Here is a 20067-nt window from a genome sequence, read left to right as displayed (position 1 = left end):
CGATATATCCCATTTAGACTGCACTGAGATTGTTTCAAATCAGTCGCTACTCTTGGTTTTATGGTAGTAGATTCTTCAGTACAAGGCAGCTGATTATGTAGGTAGACAGCAAGGCAACTTGTAGGATTTGGAATGGGGACATTGTTCAGTATAATACATGCAGGTTTGTGAAATAAATGTAGCAGCTTTGCCTTGTAAAGCACAAAGAAATGGACTGTCATTTCAAGTGTACTTTGCATGCGTCTGTAGATTTACATTAAATTACTATATTTGGACATTTGTAGACTTGGATATCTACAACATGTATACAACATTTTGTATACAACATACAAAAGAAAGATCGACTTACAATGTCACTTAGTTGTTTTAATATATAATGGTTTGAAAATGATTTGATAAGCTGCAGTTTAAAATATGAAAAAAATAAACGCTGAGTTTTTCTCCTCTAAGGACTTATTATACAGTCTCTGTTGCCATCTTGTAGCGAATCGTCAGCCGTCTTTACTCTGCTTAGTATGACAGCCTGATGACCGTCGACAGGCTGAATCTTTGAAAAAATATATATTTTATAATAGGCGCTGTTCTTATAAATAAACGACATAGTTGCAATCTAAACAAGTACATTTTTGCCAAAAAAAAGCCTCAAAATTACATTTATGTTGTCCAAAAGCTGCAATATATAGTGAGTTTATTGATCTGCTGTCATTCCATGTGGGCAGAGTAATACACAAGGGTGAAGAGGCTGTATGAGTGCTGCTATTGCAGAATATCTCACGGCTGTCAGCCAATCACATTCGAGACCAGACAGAAGTGTTGTATAAATATATATAATATGTGTGTTATATGTTTATTTTTATTCATTTTTAATGAATCACCAAGGTATAGGAGTTTCAGCAAAAAAAAATTCAATAATATATATATATATATATATATATATATATATATATATATATATATATATATATATATATATATATATATATATATACTGTATACAGTTGAAGTCAGAATTATTAGCCCCCCTGAATTATTAGTCCCCTGTTTATTTTTTCCCCCAATTTCTGTTTAACGGAGAGAAGATTTTTTCAACACATTTCTAAACATAATAGTTTTAATAACTCATCTCTAATAACTGATTTATTTTATCTTTGCCATGATGACAGTAAATAATATTTGACTAGATATTTTTCAACACACTTCTATACAGCTTAAAGTGACTTTAAAGGCTTAACTAGGTTAATGAGGTTAACTAGGCAGGTTAGGGTAATTAGGCAAGTTATTGTATAACGATGGTTTGTTCTGTAAACTATCGAAATAAAAATATTGCTTAAAGGGGCTAATAATATTGATCTTAAAATGTTTTTTTTTAAACACTTTTTTTTTGAGACACTGCATTTATTCTAGCCGAAATAAAACAAATAAGACTTTCTCCAGAAGAAAAAATATCAGACATACTGTGAAAGTTTCCTTGCTCTGTTAAACATCATCTGAGAAATATTTGAAAAAGAAATTCAAAGGGGGGCTAATAATTCTGACTTCAACTGTGTGTGCGCGTGTAATCAAGCTTAAGATAAAAGTACAATTTTCATTATTAAAATCATCATTTCTTTATTGTACATTTAGCAATTAGTATCCTGAAAATGCCATAATAGGTTTGACATTGAAGTGTAAAACGTAAATAAATAAATGACCTCAATCCATATTTGGTCCAAAAGGGTTATAAATATTCTTGTGTTGTAATATAAAGAAGCATTCCCATAAAAAGTGATGCAGAATTTTGGTAAATATTTTATGGACATGCATTGGCACAAGCGCTAATAGTATTGATGATCACTGACTGTTTTTACAGTCAAATTATTTGTATTGCTTTTTATAATCAATGACATTTCTAAATAAATTTAGCTTTAATTAGACTTCTGGTTCATCTTTACCAATTTTGATAGAAATAAATGTAACAAAATGTGTTTTTTTTTTTTTTTGTGAGATATCAACACTTCGATACCACGATTTGACACTATCCAGAATTGTTTTGTTCTTCAAAACAGTTCTGGTAGCTCAAACCTGCTCTGGAGCAGATTTATTTCATATGAACAGGATTCGATTGGGTCATTTTAGGCAAAGGTAATACTGAAAGTATTTTAAGGTACCGACCCAGCTTTGCAATTTCTCTATGATAATAGACAACATTCACAATATTCAGCTGTTTGTTTGTTTGTTTGTTTTTTATAAAGGAATAATAATTTATGCAGTCATCCACGTTTTGACCACTAATATGACGGTGATTTGATGCTTTGCAAAAGTTGCAGACACTTACCGATATCAAAATGCTTTTTTTGATGCAAAATTAATTTCAATTATTCTCAGATTTAGAAACTTAAATAGGTCTGGGCTACTATAATAAAGAAAATCTGCTCTAAAATGTAAAACTAATTAAAATCACTAAATATTCTTGACACCTGAAAGTGTAAGCTTGCAGCTCAAAACAAATGAGAAAAGTTATTGCGTATCATATTTAATGAACATTATGTAATTTTGCTCATATGGATAATGTTAATCAGATGATGTCATTACGCTGCTGTGCTGTCAGCCAATTGCTGCATTGCTGATCACGATTTCGAGGATGGATAGATCTGTCCTTCACAACACAACAGTTCTTCCAGACATTTTAATCTGATTCACAAACTTGTTTGAAGAACCAAATTAGCCAAAGATCAGTTATCAAGATTAACAGAGCCAGGATCTGTCAAATTATCTTAGATCATTTAAACGAGGTACAAAGAACGGACCCCACGTTATAATATGGACTTTTTTAGATGGACTTTTTTAAACGCATACTATTTTAAGGTACCGACCCAGCTTTACCAGTTGTGTATGATAATTGACATGCACAATATTGGACTGGTTTTTTTTTTCTGTTGTTTGTTTATTAAAGGAATAATAATTTATGCCGTCGGCACATGTTTTGACAGCTAATATGCCGGTGATTGGATGATTCGCAATAGTTGGAAACACCTTTACCGATGTCAAAATGCTTGTTTGATGCAAAATTTATTTAAATTCACCGATAAGAAACTCGAATAGGCCTAGGCTACTATAATAAAGAAAATCCACTCTAAACTGTAAAACTAAATAAATTGTTAAATACTCTCGACACATGAAAGTGTAAAGCCTGCAGCTCACAACACATGTGGAGAGTTATTGCGTATCATATTTAACAAACCGTTTACTACGAATTTTATACAAATTTTGCTCACAAGGAATAATTGAATATTAATAAGATGATCATTGCTGATCATGATTTTGAGGATGGACAGATCTGTCTTTCACAACACACACAGCGATCTCAGATCAGTTCATCCAGACATTTTAATCTGATTCGTGAACTTGTTTGAAGAACCAAATTAGCCAGAGACCAGTTATTAAGATTAAAAGATCCAGGATCTGTAAAAGCATCTTCATTTAAGCGAGCTACAAAGAACAGACCTCAGATCAACAATTGCACCAAAACAACACAATTATTTCAGTAACACCTTTAGGATAATGGACTATTAGTTAACGTGTTTACTAATATTACCTGTTTATGAATAATATTGTAAAGCAATTATTAATCATATTTCAACATAAATAAATGCATTTCAATACAAAATTTGTGCTTGTTAATATTATTTAATGCCCATTGAGGTATCTAATAACGTTAAAAAAGTTCAATAAATATCGTAATAAATGTATTACTGATTGTTTGTTCATGTTAGGTAATACAGTAGCCTAACTAAAGGACCACTATTTCTAAAATAAATAAATTAAAAATCTCACTATAATTGTCTAGTTGTGACGTTTTGATAAACCAATATTGAAATAGCTAGTCTATTGTGTTTAATAAAGCCTACAACATAGTGACACGTAAATACTGTGTAACAGGGTCAGCTCAGAAAACTCAAATTCCCAGAATGCACCATTCAGAGTTCAGAGTAAGGAAGTGGCCTTTTACATATATATTTTTTTAATTATGCGGCATTTGACGTGTCAGTTGTCTCTCTTTTTACATTGTTTTGATAGCGTGTGTGTAACTGAAGCGTTCCGTTAATCTACACAACTGTACATCGATAATAAATCTGTCGCAGCCGGTCAGTCACGATGATGACAGTGACTGTGATCATCTGAAACTAATGAATGAACTGAAAACATCTGACCTGTTATAGCAGAAACTGACCGATTTACTGTAGCCACCGTCAGTGTGTGGATGCTGGACGTACTTGAACATCGATTAAAGGTACATTGTTTAATGTGACGATATTTAGGTTACAGTGCTCGCTCGCGAAACAACGCTTTGAATGCATGTGCTGCTAGAGGACAAGTCAAATCAAATACAGTAAAACTACACTCTTCATCGACATGGATTACATAAACACTGCCAGATCAGTAGAAGATCGTCTTCTGAGCTATAGAAAAGACGAGTCTGGGTGGAAAACATGCAAGAAAACTGTAAGTATTAAAAATAAGTGTGTCTTTTGCTCATCTTTTTGCATTTGTTTGTCGATAAACAAAGATTGTGGGCTTTTTTTTTCTAGAACGATGTGGTGGTGTATTGGAGACCCTCTTGTGAATTCGCGGGAAATGTGTAAGTATACATTTGTTTAATGACACTGATCCTGAATTGGTCATCGTGACGTCATATGCGCCGACTTCTCGTCGTCAGAGTGTATACTATAAAGTGGACTCTAGTTAGTGGAAATTCGGTTACATATTAGCCTATGAGAGATACTATGCGCTCGTTTACATCGTGAGACTGAGGTTTTATTAGAATATGAAAAACAAAGGCTATATTGGTTAATCCAGTACACTGATTTAGGTTTGCTGAACTCTAAATTGTGTAATTGGTGTACAATTACACCAATATAATCTCCATATTAGTCTGCAGTTATGTCCCGTTTTAATTACCACTTGAATTTGTAGACAAAAAAAAAACATGAACTAATTTGAATTAAGATGACCTAAAGATTTGAACTTGAAGCGACACGTGTGTACACTTACCGGCCACTTTATTAGGAACACGTGTCCAACTGCTTGTTAACGCAATTTCTAATCAGCCAATCACATGGCAGCAACTCAATGCATTTAGGCATGTAGACATGGTCAAGACGATCTGCTGCAGTTCAATAACCGAGCATCAGAATGGGGAGAAAGGTGATTTGAGTGACTGTGAACGTGGCATGGTTGTTGGTGCCGGATGGGCTGGTCTGAGTATTTCAGAAACTGCTGATCTACTGGGATAGGGATCTAGGGTTTACAGAAAATGGTCTGAAAATGATGAATGGTCTGCAGAAGAGCATCTCTGAACGCACAACGCTTCCAACCTTGAGGCGGATGGGCTACAGCAGCAGAAGACCACACCAGGTGCCACTCCTGTCAGCTAAAAACAGGAAACTGAGGCTACAATTCACACAGGCTCACCAAAACTGGACAAAAGAAGATTGGAAAAACGTTGCCTGGTCTGATGAGTCTCGATTTCTGCTGCGACATTCGGATGGTACTGTCAGAATTTGGCGTCAACAACTTCCAGCAGGATAACGCAGCATGTCATAAAGCGCAAATCATTTCATACTTGTTTCTTGAACATGACAATGAGTTCACTGTACTCAGATGGCCTCCACAGTCACCAAACTCAATCCAATAGAGTACGTGTGGGATGTGGTGGAACGAGAGATACACATCATGGATGTGCAGCCGACAAATATGCAGCAACTGTGTGATGCTATCATGTCAATATAGAGAAAAATCTCTTAAGAAATATTTCCAGAACCTTGTTGAATCTATGCAACGAAGGATTAAAGCAGTTTCGAAAGCAAAATGGGGTCCAACCTGGTACTAACAAGGTGTACCTAATAAAGTGGCCGGTGACTATATATACATATGACTTGAAGACACACACGTATGTATGTATGTATGTATATATCACATGTATGTATAATCTAACATGTATACTATCATTTATTTTATAGAAATAAAAAGTATTTGTTTTAGTATTTATACAAAAAAAAAATTTCTTACAATTCAAATGTTTCTTACAATACAATTCAAACTTTTTTTTACAATTAAAGTAATTGTATTATTTATTTGTTTATTTATTTATTTATTTGCATTTTTAAGCAAAACTGTGAATGGTCCTTACAGATTCTTTGAAAACCGTACTTTTCTCTAAATGTGAAACTTGATTTTATTTTATCTTTACAAATCAGTGGGCTCTGTGCACAGCTAGTGTTTTTCAACCAATGATAAACTTCCGGTGAAAGCTTAATGTGGCTATTTTCAATTTCATAAGGTTGCTTTTACAGCATCGATGTTGTAATGTAATTACAATACATTCAGTTAAATAGACTTAAGCATTCATTTAGTTCAAGTGTAAAACGAGATGAAATACCGTGTAATCTGCAAGCGCAGAAACTCCATTGTAAATACTGTGGTAAAATACACTGTCCTATTTTAAAGACATGGCCGGGGGGGAATGGAATTTAATGCAGTGCTTCTTGTCTGGTCTGAGACCCAATTTATATCGTATATCTATCAGGCAGTGAAGATCAGTGATTTTTAAAGAAATCAGACGTTAAATGTGGCAATTTTATAATGGAAAGACACTTCACCAGCAGTGCTGAGGCTGGCTGGCTGGCTGAAATTAAAAGTCTGTGCATATACCCCTTTGCACATGTAAAAGTAAAGCTGTGAAAATAGAATAGACTACTTGAAATTCTCAGTTTAATATTAATTAATATTTGGTTTAATCTACAATTTGTATTAACACTTAAAGGTTATTCCAAGACACATTCATTTCCCAACTCATTTCCTACTTTGTATATAAGAATATACAAATTTTTCTGTTCCATTTGTAACTATTTGTCAAATAAATGTTTAGATGACAGCATTTTAACTGTATATTTAGAAGATGTGTCATCAGTAGTAAAATCTAGAAAACTTTAGATATAGAACTTGCTGACTGTCAATAACATCATATGCAAACATCCCGACAGCCGTGACATTAACCTTTGTCCAGTGTGCATGAGTGGTGATTGTGTGCTCCTGATTTCTCAGGTACAAGGGTGAAGGCATCGTCAATGGCAGTCCAGAGAAAGTGTGGGACTGCCTGAAGCCTGAAATCAACGGGCTTCGTGTGAAATGGGATGCTAATATAAAGAAGTTTGAGCTTGTGGAGCAGGTGTCTGCGGTAAGAGAAACACAAATGCACACCCATGTGAATAGAGAGCATTGTTGAGTTAAAGCTCATGATCTCACTAGTTCCTGTTACCACTGGCTTAAAGGAACAATGTGATTCAAGTATTCTCAGTTCGAGAGATGACCACTTTCTCATTTCCCACTTTAGTGTGTCATACAGTCATAAATACAGTCAAAGTCAAAAATTATTAGCCTTCCTATGGATTTATTTCTTTTTTTTTTCAAAATTTCCCAAATTATGTCTAACAGAGCAAGGAATTTTTCACAGTATTTCCTATAATACTCTTTTCTTCTGGAGAAAGTCTTGTTAGTTTTATTTTAGCTAGAATAACAGTTTTAATGTTGTTAAAATAATTTTAAGGTCAATATTTTTAGGGTGCTTTATTCTAAAGGTGCTGTTGACTTGAATTTTTTACCAGATGTTGGTAACAACCAAAGAAAGTCATATATACAAAGAAAACAAATCTAATTAGTTTGCAAATGAGGTTATGTGTAATAAAATTAAACGACGCAATGAAAAGGTATTGAACACATGAAGAAAGGGAGGTGTAGAAAGGCAATGAAAGCCCAGACAGCAGCTTAAATCTTATTACATTACCAGGATGATGAAAATGAAACCAGGGTGGACATTTCAGCAAGATAATAATCCAAAACGCAGCCGAGGAAAATCAAATTCTTTCAGAGAAAGAAAATCAAGCTGTAGAATGGCCCAGCCAATCACCTGACTTTAATTCAATAAAAAATACAAAATAAAACTCAGATTCGATAGACACGACTGACAGAGCCATCAAGGTTTTTACACTTAGATGAAGTCTGTGAAAAACTCACACCTGAGCAATGCTTGTGACTTCATTCTCCTTATGAGAGGCGTCTTTAAGCCGCCATCACCAAAAAAGCCTTTTATAAAAAAGTATTAAACACATTTCTGTAGTTCAGCACTTTCTCCTTGTCATTTCATTGTTATTACACATAACTCATTTTTCTAAAATGTTTTTTTCTTTGCTTTGGTAATATTTTGATGGTTTTATTGTTTGGGTTTTTACCAAAATCTGGCTCAATTCCATGTCAACAGCTCCTTTAGAAATATAGGAAAAAACGAGATGTTCAATACTTATTTTCACAGCTGTATAATGTCTGATGAGGGATGTAATGAAACTTGAAACTGTAGAAAATCAGATTCTCCCTAAAAATCAAAGCAGACAAATTCTGTAAAATCTGGCAACCTTTCATAGATTACTTTAAAGACATACATTCTACAGGAAATGTAGAGTAATTTAGATTAAAACTGAAGGTCAGTATTTTGTTTTATTTTTTAATGATTTATTTACATATTCATTCATTTATTTATTTATTTATTTATTTATTATTATTATATGTATTCTTTTTTTGTATTTATTTTTATTGTTTACTTATTGTATTCATTGTTATTTTACTTTCGTATGTATTGTTTGTATATTGTATATTTTATAGTTAATTGTTGTGTAAATGTTTGTTGGACCAAAGTTGTAAGCCAATGTGTTTTAATGTTAGTAAAATAATAAAGTAAAAATAAAAAAAAGAAACTCGGGTCAAGACAGGTTTGGCAAGAGTGAGTAAATAATGACAGCATTTTCAGCTTTGGGTAAAGTTATTTACCCCCTTTAATAGTTTTAATTGAGATGCTTTTAATGCACAGTTACTACATAATGCAGTAGGTGTATACATTTCTAAATCTGTTCGTTGTCATTTCGCAGGACGTTTTGATCTGCCGAACTGTCACCCCCTCGGCTGCTATGGGTATTATATCGCCTCGGGATTTTGTCGATGTCATTTCCATTAAGCGCTATGAAGATGGCACAGTGTCATCAAATGGTAATTTTTGGCCTTCCTTCTTTAATCTGTTGTTTAAAGGTGCACTATGTAGGATTGATCTACCTAGTGGTTAAACTAGGTCTTGCAGTCAATTTTAAGTATTGGCAATATTTAGACAACACCATCACTTAACGCAATCATTTCTGAGACAATGGCTGTTTCTCAATATGTGTTCTTGTCTGTACTTGCGTTCTTGTGTCCTCGTGAAACATCATCAATCGTCGCCGAAGTACTGTTTCAATTCAAAGTTCACATCTTGCCAAGTACATATAAAATTCCCGGATGTGTACTTGCTCTGCCTCTTTTGCCAAGGGCGCATCGAGAGGTGACTTGTGCAAACTTACAAAACACAGCTTTCCCAGAATACACTGCAGCCTAACCAGTGAAAGCTGAGGAGAAAACCCTCCCGGTTTTAAAAATACTCTTCTGTTTTTTAGGTGAGAAGGTAGTTGTTTAAGTTTCAACCTCTAAGTTAAGTAAACCTTTAAGTTTCCCTCATCTTATGCGGACCATGACCCCCAGCCTGTCAGCAAGAGCTTCGTCATCACCTCCCCCGCCGAGAGCAGCTTTAATTGGCCAGTCCATCACTGATGTACGGCTAGATTGCATCTGTCTATTGTACTTAAAACATGATATTTAATACATTGTGTGTATATCTAATGGACAGTTTTTGGTCATTTATATCTATTATTTGTGTTTTGTTTTGGCAGTGTTATTTTGTTACGTTTTATAATTGTCTTTATGTTACAGTGTAGTACGATGTTTGTTTTTGTTTACCAAATTGCTTAACTTTATCTTTATTTCCTATTTTTCACTTCTTGTACTTTATACTTGTATATAGTCCATTGTAGTTTATTAATTCTGATAATCAATGACACGAGTTTGTGTATAGTAACACATTTTACTTCACATAGTAATTTATTTTTACAATTTTTTAAATCGGCAACGCAGTGGCGCATGAGGTAGTGCTGTTGCCTCACAACAAGAAGGTCGCTGGGTCAGTTGGCATTTCTGTGTGGAGTTTGCTCCCTGCGTTCGTGTGGGTTTCCTCTTGGTGCTCCTGTTTCCCCCACAGTCAAAAAGCCATGCGGTACAGGTGAATTGGGAAAGCTAAATTGTCCCTGGTGTATGAGTGTGAATGAGTGTGTGTGGATGTTTCCCAGAGATGGGTTGCAGCTGGAAGGGCATCCGCTGCGTAAAAACGAGCTGGATAAGTTGGCGATTCATTCCGCTGTGGCGACCCCGGATTAATAAAGGGACTAAGCCGAAAAGAAAATGAATGAATGAATTTCTTAAATCAAAAGTATAGATTTATAATATTAATATAAAATAAATTAAAAGGCCGTGCTTTATATAATTAAATAATTTTATTGTTAATGTACAGCGAACCGATCAATCTATGGAGAGGTTAGTGACGTTATAAAGTATACTACCATTCCATTTGAAGAAGGACCTGACTTGTGTCCTCGCATCCTCGGGAGTTTGTTCTTCCAGGTCTGAACTTCCAAGGACGCAAGTCCGAACTTTGCGTTCTTGGTATTGAGAAACAGTTAATATCTCACATAGCAGAAATTACTCATCACAACAGATCTAGTGCTTACTAAAATATGGCAATAATAAGTGCACCAAGTATCTTGTTATCATGAGCAGATAATTGTATCAAATAAAATCACTATGAAATAAATATACGACCTGATAACTAATGTTAATTGCTTTTATATCACATTTTTATCGTTTTATAGCTACCAATGTAAGCCATCCAGACTGTCCTCCTCAGAACGGCTTCGTCAGAGGCTTCAACCATCCATGTGGCTGCATTTGTGTTCCAGTTCCTGGGTAAAAGTTCCTACATTTTTGGTTAATGTAATTCAAATATGAGTCAGCAGATGGTGACATTTTGACTGTTTTTTTCATCCACCGTATCATCCATAACATAAATTATTGAAGTACACCATTGTTTGTCTCTTTAGGGAACCAGGCAAAACGCAGCTGTTCAGCTTTTTCCAGACGGACCTCGGAGGATTACTTCCTCGTTCGGTTGTAGATTCATTTTTCCCCACTAGTATGGTGGAGTTTTACAACAACCTGACCAAAGCTGTCAAATCCCTCAAATAGCCACTTTATAGAGGACAGCCCGTCCCTTTAATCTTAATTCTGAAACTTTTGATAATTTGATGCATTTAATCAAGATTTTAGTAAAAAGTGAGGTTACGTTATTCCTGATTCTTCCAATAGTCACACGTGCACAAACACTTGAATATAGGCCGTTTTAGTACAGGAACATTTTGTTTTTCGTATTATTTCAGAAATTCTGAAAACTGGTGATTCAAATGATAAACTATTGCACAGAAAAAAACGTACAGTTATGCATTTGGCAGATGCTTTTATCCAAAGTGCTTTCAAAACATTTCATCGATCTGTTTGTGTGGAAAATTAAGACATTTTGTTGATACCGGTAGCATCAAGTTTTGCCAATTGATCAGTGTTTTTTAAACTTGGAGTGATCCCCCATGTATAATAATCATGATGGTTCATTTGAAAATCATATCCTTCATACTATATGTGGCTTTGTTAACTTTTTAGACTTAGCAGCTCTGTTGTAAAACCTACTGAGCTACCTTGCTGTCTACTTAAGGTGCTTTTCCACTGCATGCTATGGCGCAGTTCAGTTTGCTACACCTGACTTTTGGGTTCCGTGCCTATTTACCTGGTCCTTTTTTTGGTTTCTGCATTTCTGATACAGTCAGAACATAGTGAAATGTCCCACCTCCAACCTTAATGCTTACTATTCTTCAAGACATGCAATGTGAATATTTCATAACGTTTCCTATTGTAACCCCCGGTCCTACTGCACCCGACCTGCTCTGAGCTTGGATTGAAGTGGCGATTCTTTGTATGGGAGCTGGTTTCTCTATCAAGGAGGCTAAAGACCATGGCCTCTAGCATCTGTCACTAGAGCACCTTTGGAGGTCAGAGGAGGGAGGTTTACCTGCATAGCACTTCACTAGCTGGCCTCCGCTACACTCACCCCCCTAAACCTCACTCCTATCCCGGACGAGCCGCCACGTGGAACCCACTGGTCCTACTGCACCCAACGCTCTCTGAGCTGGGATCGGCCATTGTTTGTATAGGAGTCGGTTTCTCTAACAAGGAGGCTAAAGACCGTGGCTTCTAGCATCTATCACTAGAGCACCTTTTGGTGTCAGAGGAGTGAGGTTTACCTGCATAGCACTTTGTTAGCTGGCCCTTATTACATTAACTGCCCTAAACCTCCCTCCTATCCCGGACGAGCCCCCACATGTAACCCACCGGTTCTAATGCACCCAACCCGCTTTTTTCTGGGATCAAACTGGCAATTTTTTGTATGGGAATTGGTTGCTCTTACAAGGACATGCCGTTTGAATATTTCATAACGTTTCATATTGTAACCCACCGGTCCTACTGCACCCAACCCACTCTGAGCTGGCATTGAACTGGCGATTATTTGTATGGGAGTCGGTTTCTCTAACAAGAAGGTTAAAGACCATGGCCTCTAGCATCTGTTGCTAGAGCACCTTTTGAGGTCAGAGGAGTGAGGTTTACCTGCATAGCACTTCACTAGCTGGCCTCCGCTACACTCACTCCCGCCTAAACCTCACTCCCATCCTGGACGAGCCCCTACATGGAACCCACCAGTCCTACTGCACCCATCCTGCTATGAGCTGGTATCAAACCAGCCATTCATTGTATGGAATCAGAATCCAGGAATATGATTGGATGGGAAGGCTATAGAGGCGGAGCGTAATTGACAATAAATTAAGTATATTTCATAATTGCATGATTAATTGTAATGATGTATTGCTGTATTGATGGTTTGCACCATTTTTATATCTCCAACAACTGAAACTGCAGCAAAATGGTCAATATAAGAGGTCTAGATGTTCTGCTCATCGGTAGTTGAGAAGCAGACATTGGGATGAAAACTATGATGTCACAGCAGTAGAGGCGGAGCATCTATGGTGATAATCCCACCCATTTTAAGTGGTACTAAACTGTAGTGGAAATGCAAACCGAGCTGAGCAAAACTGAACTGAGTTGTACTGCACAGTAGAAAAGTAGCTTAAGTTGCTAATTAGCAGTCCCCTACGTAGGCAGCAGGGTTGTATGTCACACATATAGGCGTTAAACAAAAGGGAATCTTGACTCTCAGTTGGTTTCAGTGGCGTTTAGCATTAGCATTATGTGACATTCAGGTGTTTGAAACTGCTGTTGTGTCAGAAATGTGGCCTACATAGGCAGCTCACTAGTTTTTTGAACAGAGCCTTGTTTTAATAAGCTGCTTTTAGTATTTCTGTCACACATTGGAGGATTTTTCTTCATCTCTAAATGTTGGATGCGCTGTACTTTAACATTTCTCTATTTTAATTTTATAGACTTTGGTAAATCAGCGTTTACTTGACATGTCGAGTGTCTTCAGAAATAGTTGAAGAACTGCATTTGCTGCTGTTCTCGGTTAACATAACTGAGTTTATGTACTGTATGTTTGAAACTGACTATAAAAGGGCCAGAACAGTCGTGATTGGAGATGTTATGATACGATGATAAAGGTTTAGCTGGTTAGCCTGACCCCATTAGCCCTACTGGTGATTCAAAAGCATTTTTCCTCCATTGACGGCCATTCAAAAGTATTCATGCCAGCCAGCCAGCCAAACAACTGCCTTCCATATAAGATGAATGAGATTTATAGGAAGCATTATGCAGTTTTACATGAGAAACTGAAATCAGCAATGGGAAATGAATGAATGCTAATTAGTAGTCCATTTTGTAATTGGTTTTGAGGTATAAAACATGATCTGGAGGTCTAATTGGAATATTTCAATGGGAATTTCTGGAATTTTAATTGTTTTTAAAGAGATTTGTGCGTCAGTAGTATTTAATTGTTGATTTAAATGGATGCATTTCCTAAATTCTTTCAAAATATCTAGTTATGTGCTTAACAGAAGAGAAAACCACTTGAGATTGAGTAAATGCTGAGGAAACTTTTATTTTTTGGTGAACTATTTCTTTAAAGTCTGCACGAAATCAAAATTTACACTGTTTGTTTTGCTAGCTCACATTGTTATTCTTATGGTAAATAATTGATCGGTGCATGTTAATCCATTGAAAAGTTTTTTTGTAATCTTTAATGAAAGTTTGACCATTTGGTTCCGCATTTGAAGACAGTCCTTCTGTTGACGTCTAGCTGATGCTTTCCATAGCAACTGTGTATTAAGAACCGCTCTTACCATTAACAAAGACTCTAGAATACATAAGACGTGTCATATAGTTTTGAATGGGGGAAAAGTGTAATGGTCAATATGGCGAATGAAGCCCCGCCTTCTAGTACAGGAGCCAATCATTGTTCGCTGTAGACTGAGGATTCTCCGAGGGAGGGGCTCGAACCAGATGTGAGTTCCTGCAGATTTTGTGTGATTCAAATGTTTAGAAACGAAACTTAAGAGACGGTTGTTGTTTAATTTTATTGCTGGTTCCAAATATGAAATTTAATCGTAAGCTTGGCAAGCAATTTTGGAGAATTTGATGTTTCCCCCATTTGAACAGAATGCCTGAGAGAAGTTTCAAAGATGGCCGCCATGTGAAATAACTTACCCAAAGTCCCTTTAAGGCAAGTTATTTCACTCGGCAGCCATATTTGAAATGCATCTCGGGCAGTATGCTCGGACATTCTGTCTAAAGGGGGAAACATCGAATTCTCCAAAACTGTTAGGCAAGCATACGATTACGAAACATATTTGGAATCACCAATAAACTTCAACATCATTCGTCTAATAAGTTTCGTTTCTAAACATTTGAATCGAACAAAATCAGCATTTTTTTCATGTTAACCAAGCTAATGCGCATGCGCACTCGAAAGGAACAAGATCACGACACCAACCTCATTTATGGCGGAGTTACACATTATCATCCTCTGGATAATGATCGTCTGATCGCGCTGCTCTTCTAAAGTAATCCACAACTTGGTCTTGATTGCGAATATCCTCCAAAAATGACGGCGACTCTTTATTTACAAGTTTGTAGGCGTTTGAGTAGTTGCTGTCATGTGATGTGTGTTCGACAGGATGGACTGTACCTTACGTTAATTTAATAACATTTATTTTCAAGTGCACTTGGTTCATTTAAAAGAGATTTCAAGCTTTATGTGGATATATTTCTTATGTCTGTGACCAGGAGCGTAGCAACCAGGGGGGATTCTTCCCCCTCACTTTAAGAGACAGACCATTTAGAAACAGGTGATTAATAATTATATGAACGTATGATCTGATACAGTCGTCCCCCCACTTTTAAAATGTCCGCTACGCCACTGTCTGTGACGCAAGTAGTCGCAGAGATTAAAGTGTGTCTGTTGACCACAAAAACTGTCATAAAAGCACACGTCTGGTCGGAGCTTCTCCCCGGAGAAACGTCAGGGTTATAGCCATCGATGATTGGCTCCTGTGATAGTAGGCGGTACTTCATTCGTCATTCTGACTGTTACACTTTTCCCCATTCAAAACTATTTGAGTGACACGTCTTGTGTATTCTATAATCTTTGACTTACCTAAAAGGGACTTTGCCATTAGCTTGCTATAAGGGAATGCCCCGCCCCTACTCAATTTTTTTTTCATTTGGAAGTACATCAACATACTGAAATAGAAGTCTCTGCAACTTCCAGCTGACAAGGATTTTAAAATTTGATTTAAGCTATTAACACATTTGGTAATTAAAACAAAAATACATGGTAATAACACATGAAAATTCTAACATAAGCCCGTTTGCTGAATATCTTTGAATTGTAATTATCATTTGAATACGTCCTGTTCAATTCAAATTCATGCTTATAATTTATTCCAAAATACTGGAAATACGACATTTCCCCCCTATAGTTGAATAAGAGCTAATTCTCATTTTGGCCTTGTATGTTTCAACACAGGCTCATTCTGAAAACGTACCACTATATACATTTCTGGAGAGCACCAAATACGTCCCAGGAGCTACGTTCTTTTGCAGTTTTTGTTTTCACGAATCCGCCAGAAGCCACTTTGTACGCTTTTTGAGATCTCAAATTTCTCTCGTGAGTGCCATTCATGCCTGCTGTTCTCACGTAAATCCACCTAAGGCCGCTGTTGACAGACTGACTGACCGTTTTGAAAAGCAATCCAGAAAAAAAGTCCTCGCAGCCACTTGATTTTTACCACATTTTCAAATTGTACCACATTCTCACCCTGTTATTATTTTATTTTTTGGCTTTTGCTTTTGTTTTACCTGCTTTCTGGAAACATTTTCACCGGACTCGAAGCCCATCATCACTGTCTCGCGCCGCTCCACGTCACAAGTCCACCGGCGTACTTGCATAACTCACGTGTAACAGTGGAAAAGTTGACCATATGGAGGTAAGCGGTCAGCTAGTAAGCACAAAAAGAAATGGCGTCACACAGCCCCGTAGCGTTCGCTTCAAAGTCGTATGCCATACGTACCACTTGCTACATAATTCGTGATCTCCATGAAAGTATTTAGGGCTACGTTTTCACAGTGAGCCCATGTTGGTATGTTTTCTTGTAAACGGTGGTAATTGCACATAGACAAAGGGACTGTTTAATACTGTGTTTCTGACTGACCTCAGAGAGAACAGAGCGTGTCGTGTGTCTTGTTTGTTTACTGTGATCTCTTTAATTACCATTTGCCTGTTTTTGTCTCGCTGCACGATTGTGTCCAATCCAGACATGCGTCTTAACCAATCAGTACTGTGTGATTTTTATGCCTGTATGCCGTCGGTGAATTTACAGTGAACGCATGCTCATGGCCTGGAGATGTGTTCTGTGCTTATATTTTTAGGGGGATTTTTATCAAATGTAAATGAGCCATGTGCACTTGTGCATTTTGAAAGTTGATGCAAGGAGTGTGTGCTTGCCTTCAATAGTATTGTGCAAAGTCTTTTCTTTATATTTGAATAAACAGACTAATATTCCGTTAGTAGTACACACATTGTCAGGGTTGCACCGCTGTCAAGTGATTCCATTATTTTTTATTTTTTTGTTAAAGTCAGCATGAAATGATGTTTAAAACCTATTTTAAATGAGCACTTGTGTTTCTGAAAGTAAAAAAAGACATTGATTGTCCTCAATGATAACTGGTTAAGCTTTAAAGACAGACCTAATATAAGAAATTCATTTTTAAAAAGAAAAACTACATTACCCATAATGCTCTGCAGAATTCCACCAATCAGAGAGCAGTGTGCCCACTCCCATGCTGCACTGTGAATGATGTAAGGCTCAATAAATAATAAATATGCTCTGAAAATACTTGAAAGTAAATATTTGTGTCGAGTATGTATTATTTAAGTTGATTGTGACATTCGCAGTGCTTCATGGGATTGTAGTTTTTCTCTAGTAGTTTAGTACAGTGGTCTTTTTTTCCCCCATAAAACTGCTTTAAATTAATTGTCATTTTGTATTATCTTCATTGATGGTTGGTTTAATTTATAGCAGTTCAACTGAGATGCTTGCTTGTCTATATTTTATGAATGAATAGGAATTCGCACTGCTCAGACTCCCTAGTTTTTCGTGATGTTTTTTTTTTTTTTTTGCAATAAAAATGACTTAATTTGAGGTGGTAATTCCCAGAAATTTGCAGAAAATTCTTATTTACCATATTAGGTAGCCGACTATGTTAGATGTGCAATCTTCAACCTTCTATTTGGTCTATTGTCAAGATAAGATCTAAAATGGAAGGGATTAAGCCAAAGGAAGGTTGTTAAGGCAAATTTTTACCACGATCTTACTTTCGCTTTCTTGGATTTCACTCACCGGAGCATCATGTGCCTCACTCAGGACATGCGTTAGGGCTTCCCCTACCGTAATACACCTAAAACACAGACTGCGTAAAACTAGTCAATGGCAGGGGGAAGTGTTTTCTCCTGTTAACTGCAGAGAAAGAGTTAAACGAAATCATTTATTTATTTGATGCACATCATAATACAGCTGGTATTATAATGTGCGTCAAATCAATAAATAAGTTTGGTTGCTCAATTCTGATTCGGCAGAGCGAAAGGGTGCTCACTCAGTTGGCTTGTAAAACTGTCACACACAGACGGCAGTCACGCATTTGCTCTGGTTGGGGGAGATTAAATAATATATATTTCATATCGCAGTCTCTTGTGATCGCACAGCCATAGAATGCAGGGATATGATTGGTTGGAAAGGGTAGGGGTGGAGCAAAGTTGACAGTAGATTTAGGCCCAATTTCAATTCTACCGCTTAGCCCAGGGGTCACCAATCTCGGTCCTGGAGGGCCGGTGTCCCTGCAGGGTTTAGCTCCAACTTGCCTCAACACACCTGGCTGGGTGTTTCAAGTATACCTAGTAAAACCTTGATTAGCTCATTTAGGTGTGTTTGATTAGGGTTGGAGCTAAAATCTGCAGGAGATTGGCCCTCCAGGAACAAGTTTGGTGACCCTTGCCTTAGCCCTTCCCCTTAAGGGGTAGGGGTGAATACCCCTTTGAATGAAGATTTTTCAGGACCACACTCAAAACCAAGGGTAAAGAAATTTCCCAGAATACACAAGCCACAACGGCAGCATAGCTGCGCCTGGAAGTAAGGAGATCCACAAATAAGTATTTTTTGTCATTATTACGAATTTTTACAACAAACAATCACATGTTTTATATTAATAACCCCGTTTATATTTTACCGTCATGCTTTAAAAAAAAAAACTAAAATAAAAACCACTAAATTTGGCTATCTATATTTCCTAATAATTACTCCTGTACAGCAGTCCCACAACATTCAGTCACTCGATGACACTCGAATACCCTGTCAGTAATGTCTAGTGGCTAGAAATAAGCTTTTTACAGTGTCTGCTATAATTTAAATGCTGTTTTTGGTGTGTTTACATAGATGAATATTGCCACTGTGTAAATGTGCAGTATAGCTACAATCTTATTACCACATTTTATCATTATGATAACATGATATTGCTGCCTTCAGTGATTTCCTGAAGATAAATACCAAAAAAATAGCACAACTGGAATAACTACTGCAGTCGCGATCGTCAGTCTCATATGCAGTAAGAGATCGCGATGACATATGATGACGTGTACAGGTGCTATAGGGCTGTCCCATTTCTTAGGGGTAAATTTTGAAGCCCTTCCCCTTCACACTCTGTTTCAAGGGCCAAGGGAAAGGGGTAGGGGTACAAAAATAGAATTGGGATTGGGCTATATTTCATATTAACTTTAAGGTCTGAAAAAGAGCATTCAGATCAGGTCAGTTGTCATTTCATGGTGACTTTAAACATGTTTAGTCTTCATTTTTGACGTTTATCATGCTGTTTGTCCACTCAGAACTGACTATGGGACATCTGTGTACTGTTTGTTAAAACCAGGGGCGTTGCTAGACATAAAGCTCTACTGGGGCACCCACACCCCCCTCCTAAAAAAAAAAAATTAAATAAATAAATAAATAAATCTCAATGCATTTACTGGGGCACTTGCCCCAGTAAATCGGGTCTAGCGACGCACCTGGTTAAAACCTAAAAGAAGCAGTCATTGTATGATTCACCTTTCAGATTCAGTTTTCAGATATTAAAAATGACTGATGACCACGTTTATCTTTGTATCGTACTTTATTTGGATGTTATAAACCCAAATTACATCTAAAACATCTTCTGTTTTCACACATTTTCAATATATTAAGGCTTTTCGTTTAACAGGAGATGAAAATATCTATCAAGACCTGAAGTGTTCATCACACGAGTTACTGAAGCTGATAGAGGTGGATTTTGTTGAAAGATATTTCAGTAAAATATAAAAAGGAATTTTTGATCTGCCTTTGATGAAAAACTAGAGTGCTGAACTGTTAGATGAAGCGTTTGACCAAGCAAAATAAATGACTTTATGGAAAAGTTCTACTTAAACATTTGTTTTTCTTTTGAAAACGGCCACATTGATGCGCTCTCTACATTCTGCTTTGGTGATAT

General features: G+C 36.6%; 1 protein-coding gene across 1 annotated transcript; it reads left to right on the top strand.

The window, feature by feature from the left end:
• The first annotated feature begins 4021 nt into the window (after nt 1-4021).
• Nucleotides 4022-20004, top strand: stard5 (StAR-related lipid transfer (START) domain containing 5). The gene is made up of 6 exons (XM_056461024.1): nt 4022-4482; nt 4569-4618; nt 7084-7216; nt 8958-9075; nt 10818-10911; nt 11046-20004. The coding sequence occupies exons 1-6, from the start codon at nt 4393-4395 to the stop codon at nt 11188-11190; spliced, it is 630 nt and encodes a 209-aa protein (XP_056316999.1). The 5' UTR covers nt 4022-4392; the 3' UTR covers nt 11191-20004.
• Nucleotides 20005-20067: the final 63 nt, after the last annotated feature.

This window comes from Danio aesculapii, chromosome 7, assembly GCF_903798145.1.
Source record: "Danio aesculapii chromosome 7, fDanAes4.1, whole genome shotgun sequence".
NCBI classification, from domain to species: Eukaryota; Metazoa; Chordata; class Actinopteri; order Cypriniformes; family Danionidae; genus Danio; species Danio aesculapii.
Note: the sequence above shows the minus strand (reverse complement) of the source record. Positions and strands in the feature narration are given on the sequence as shown.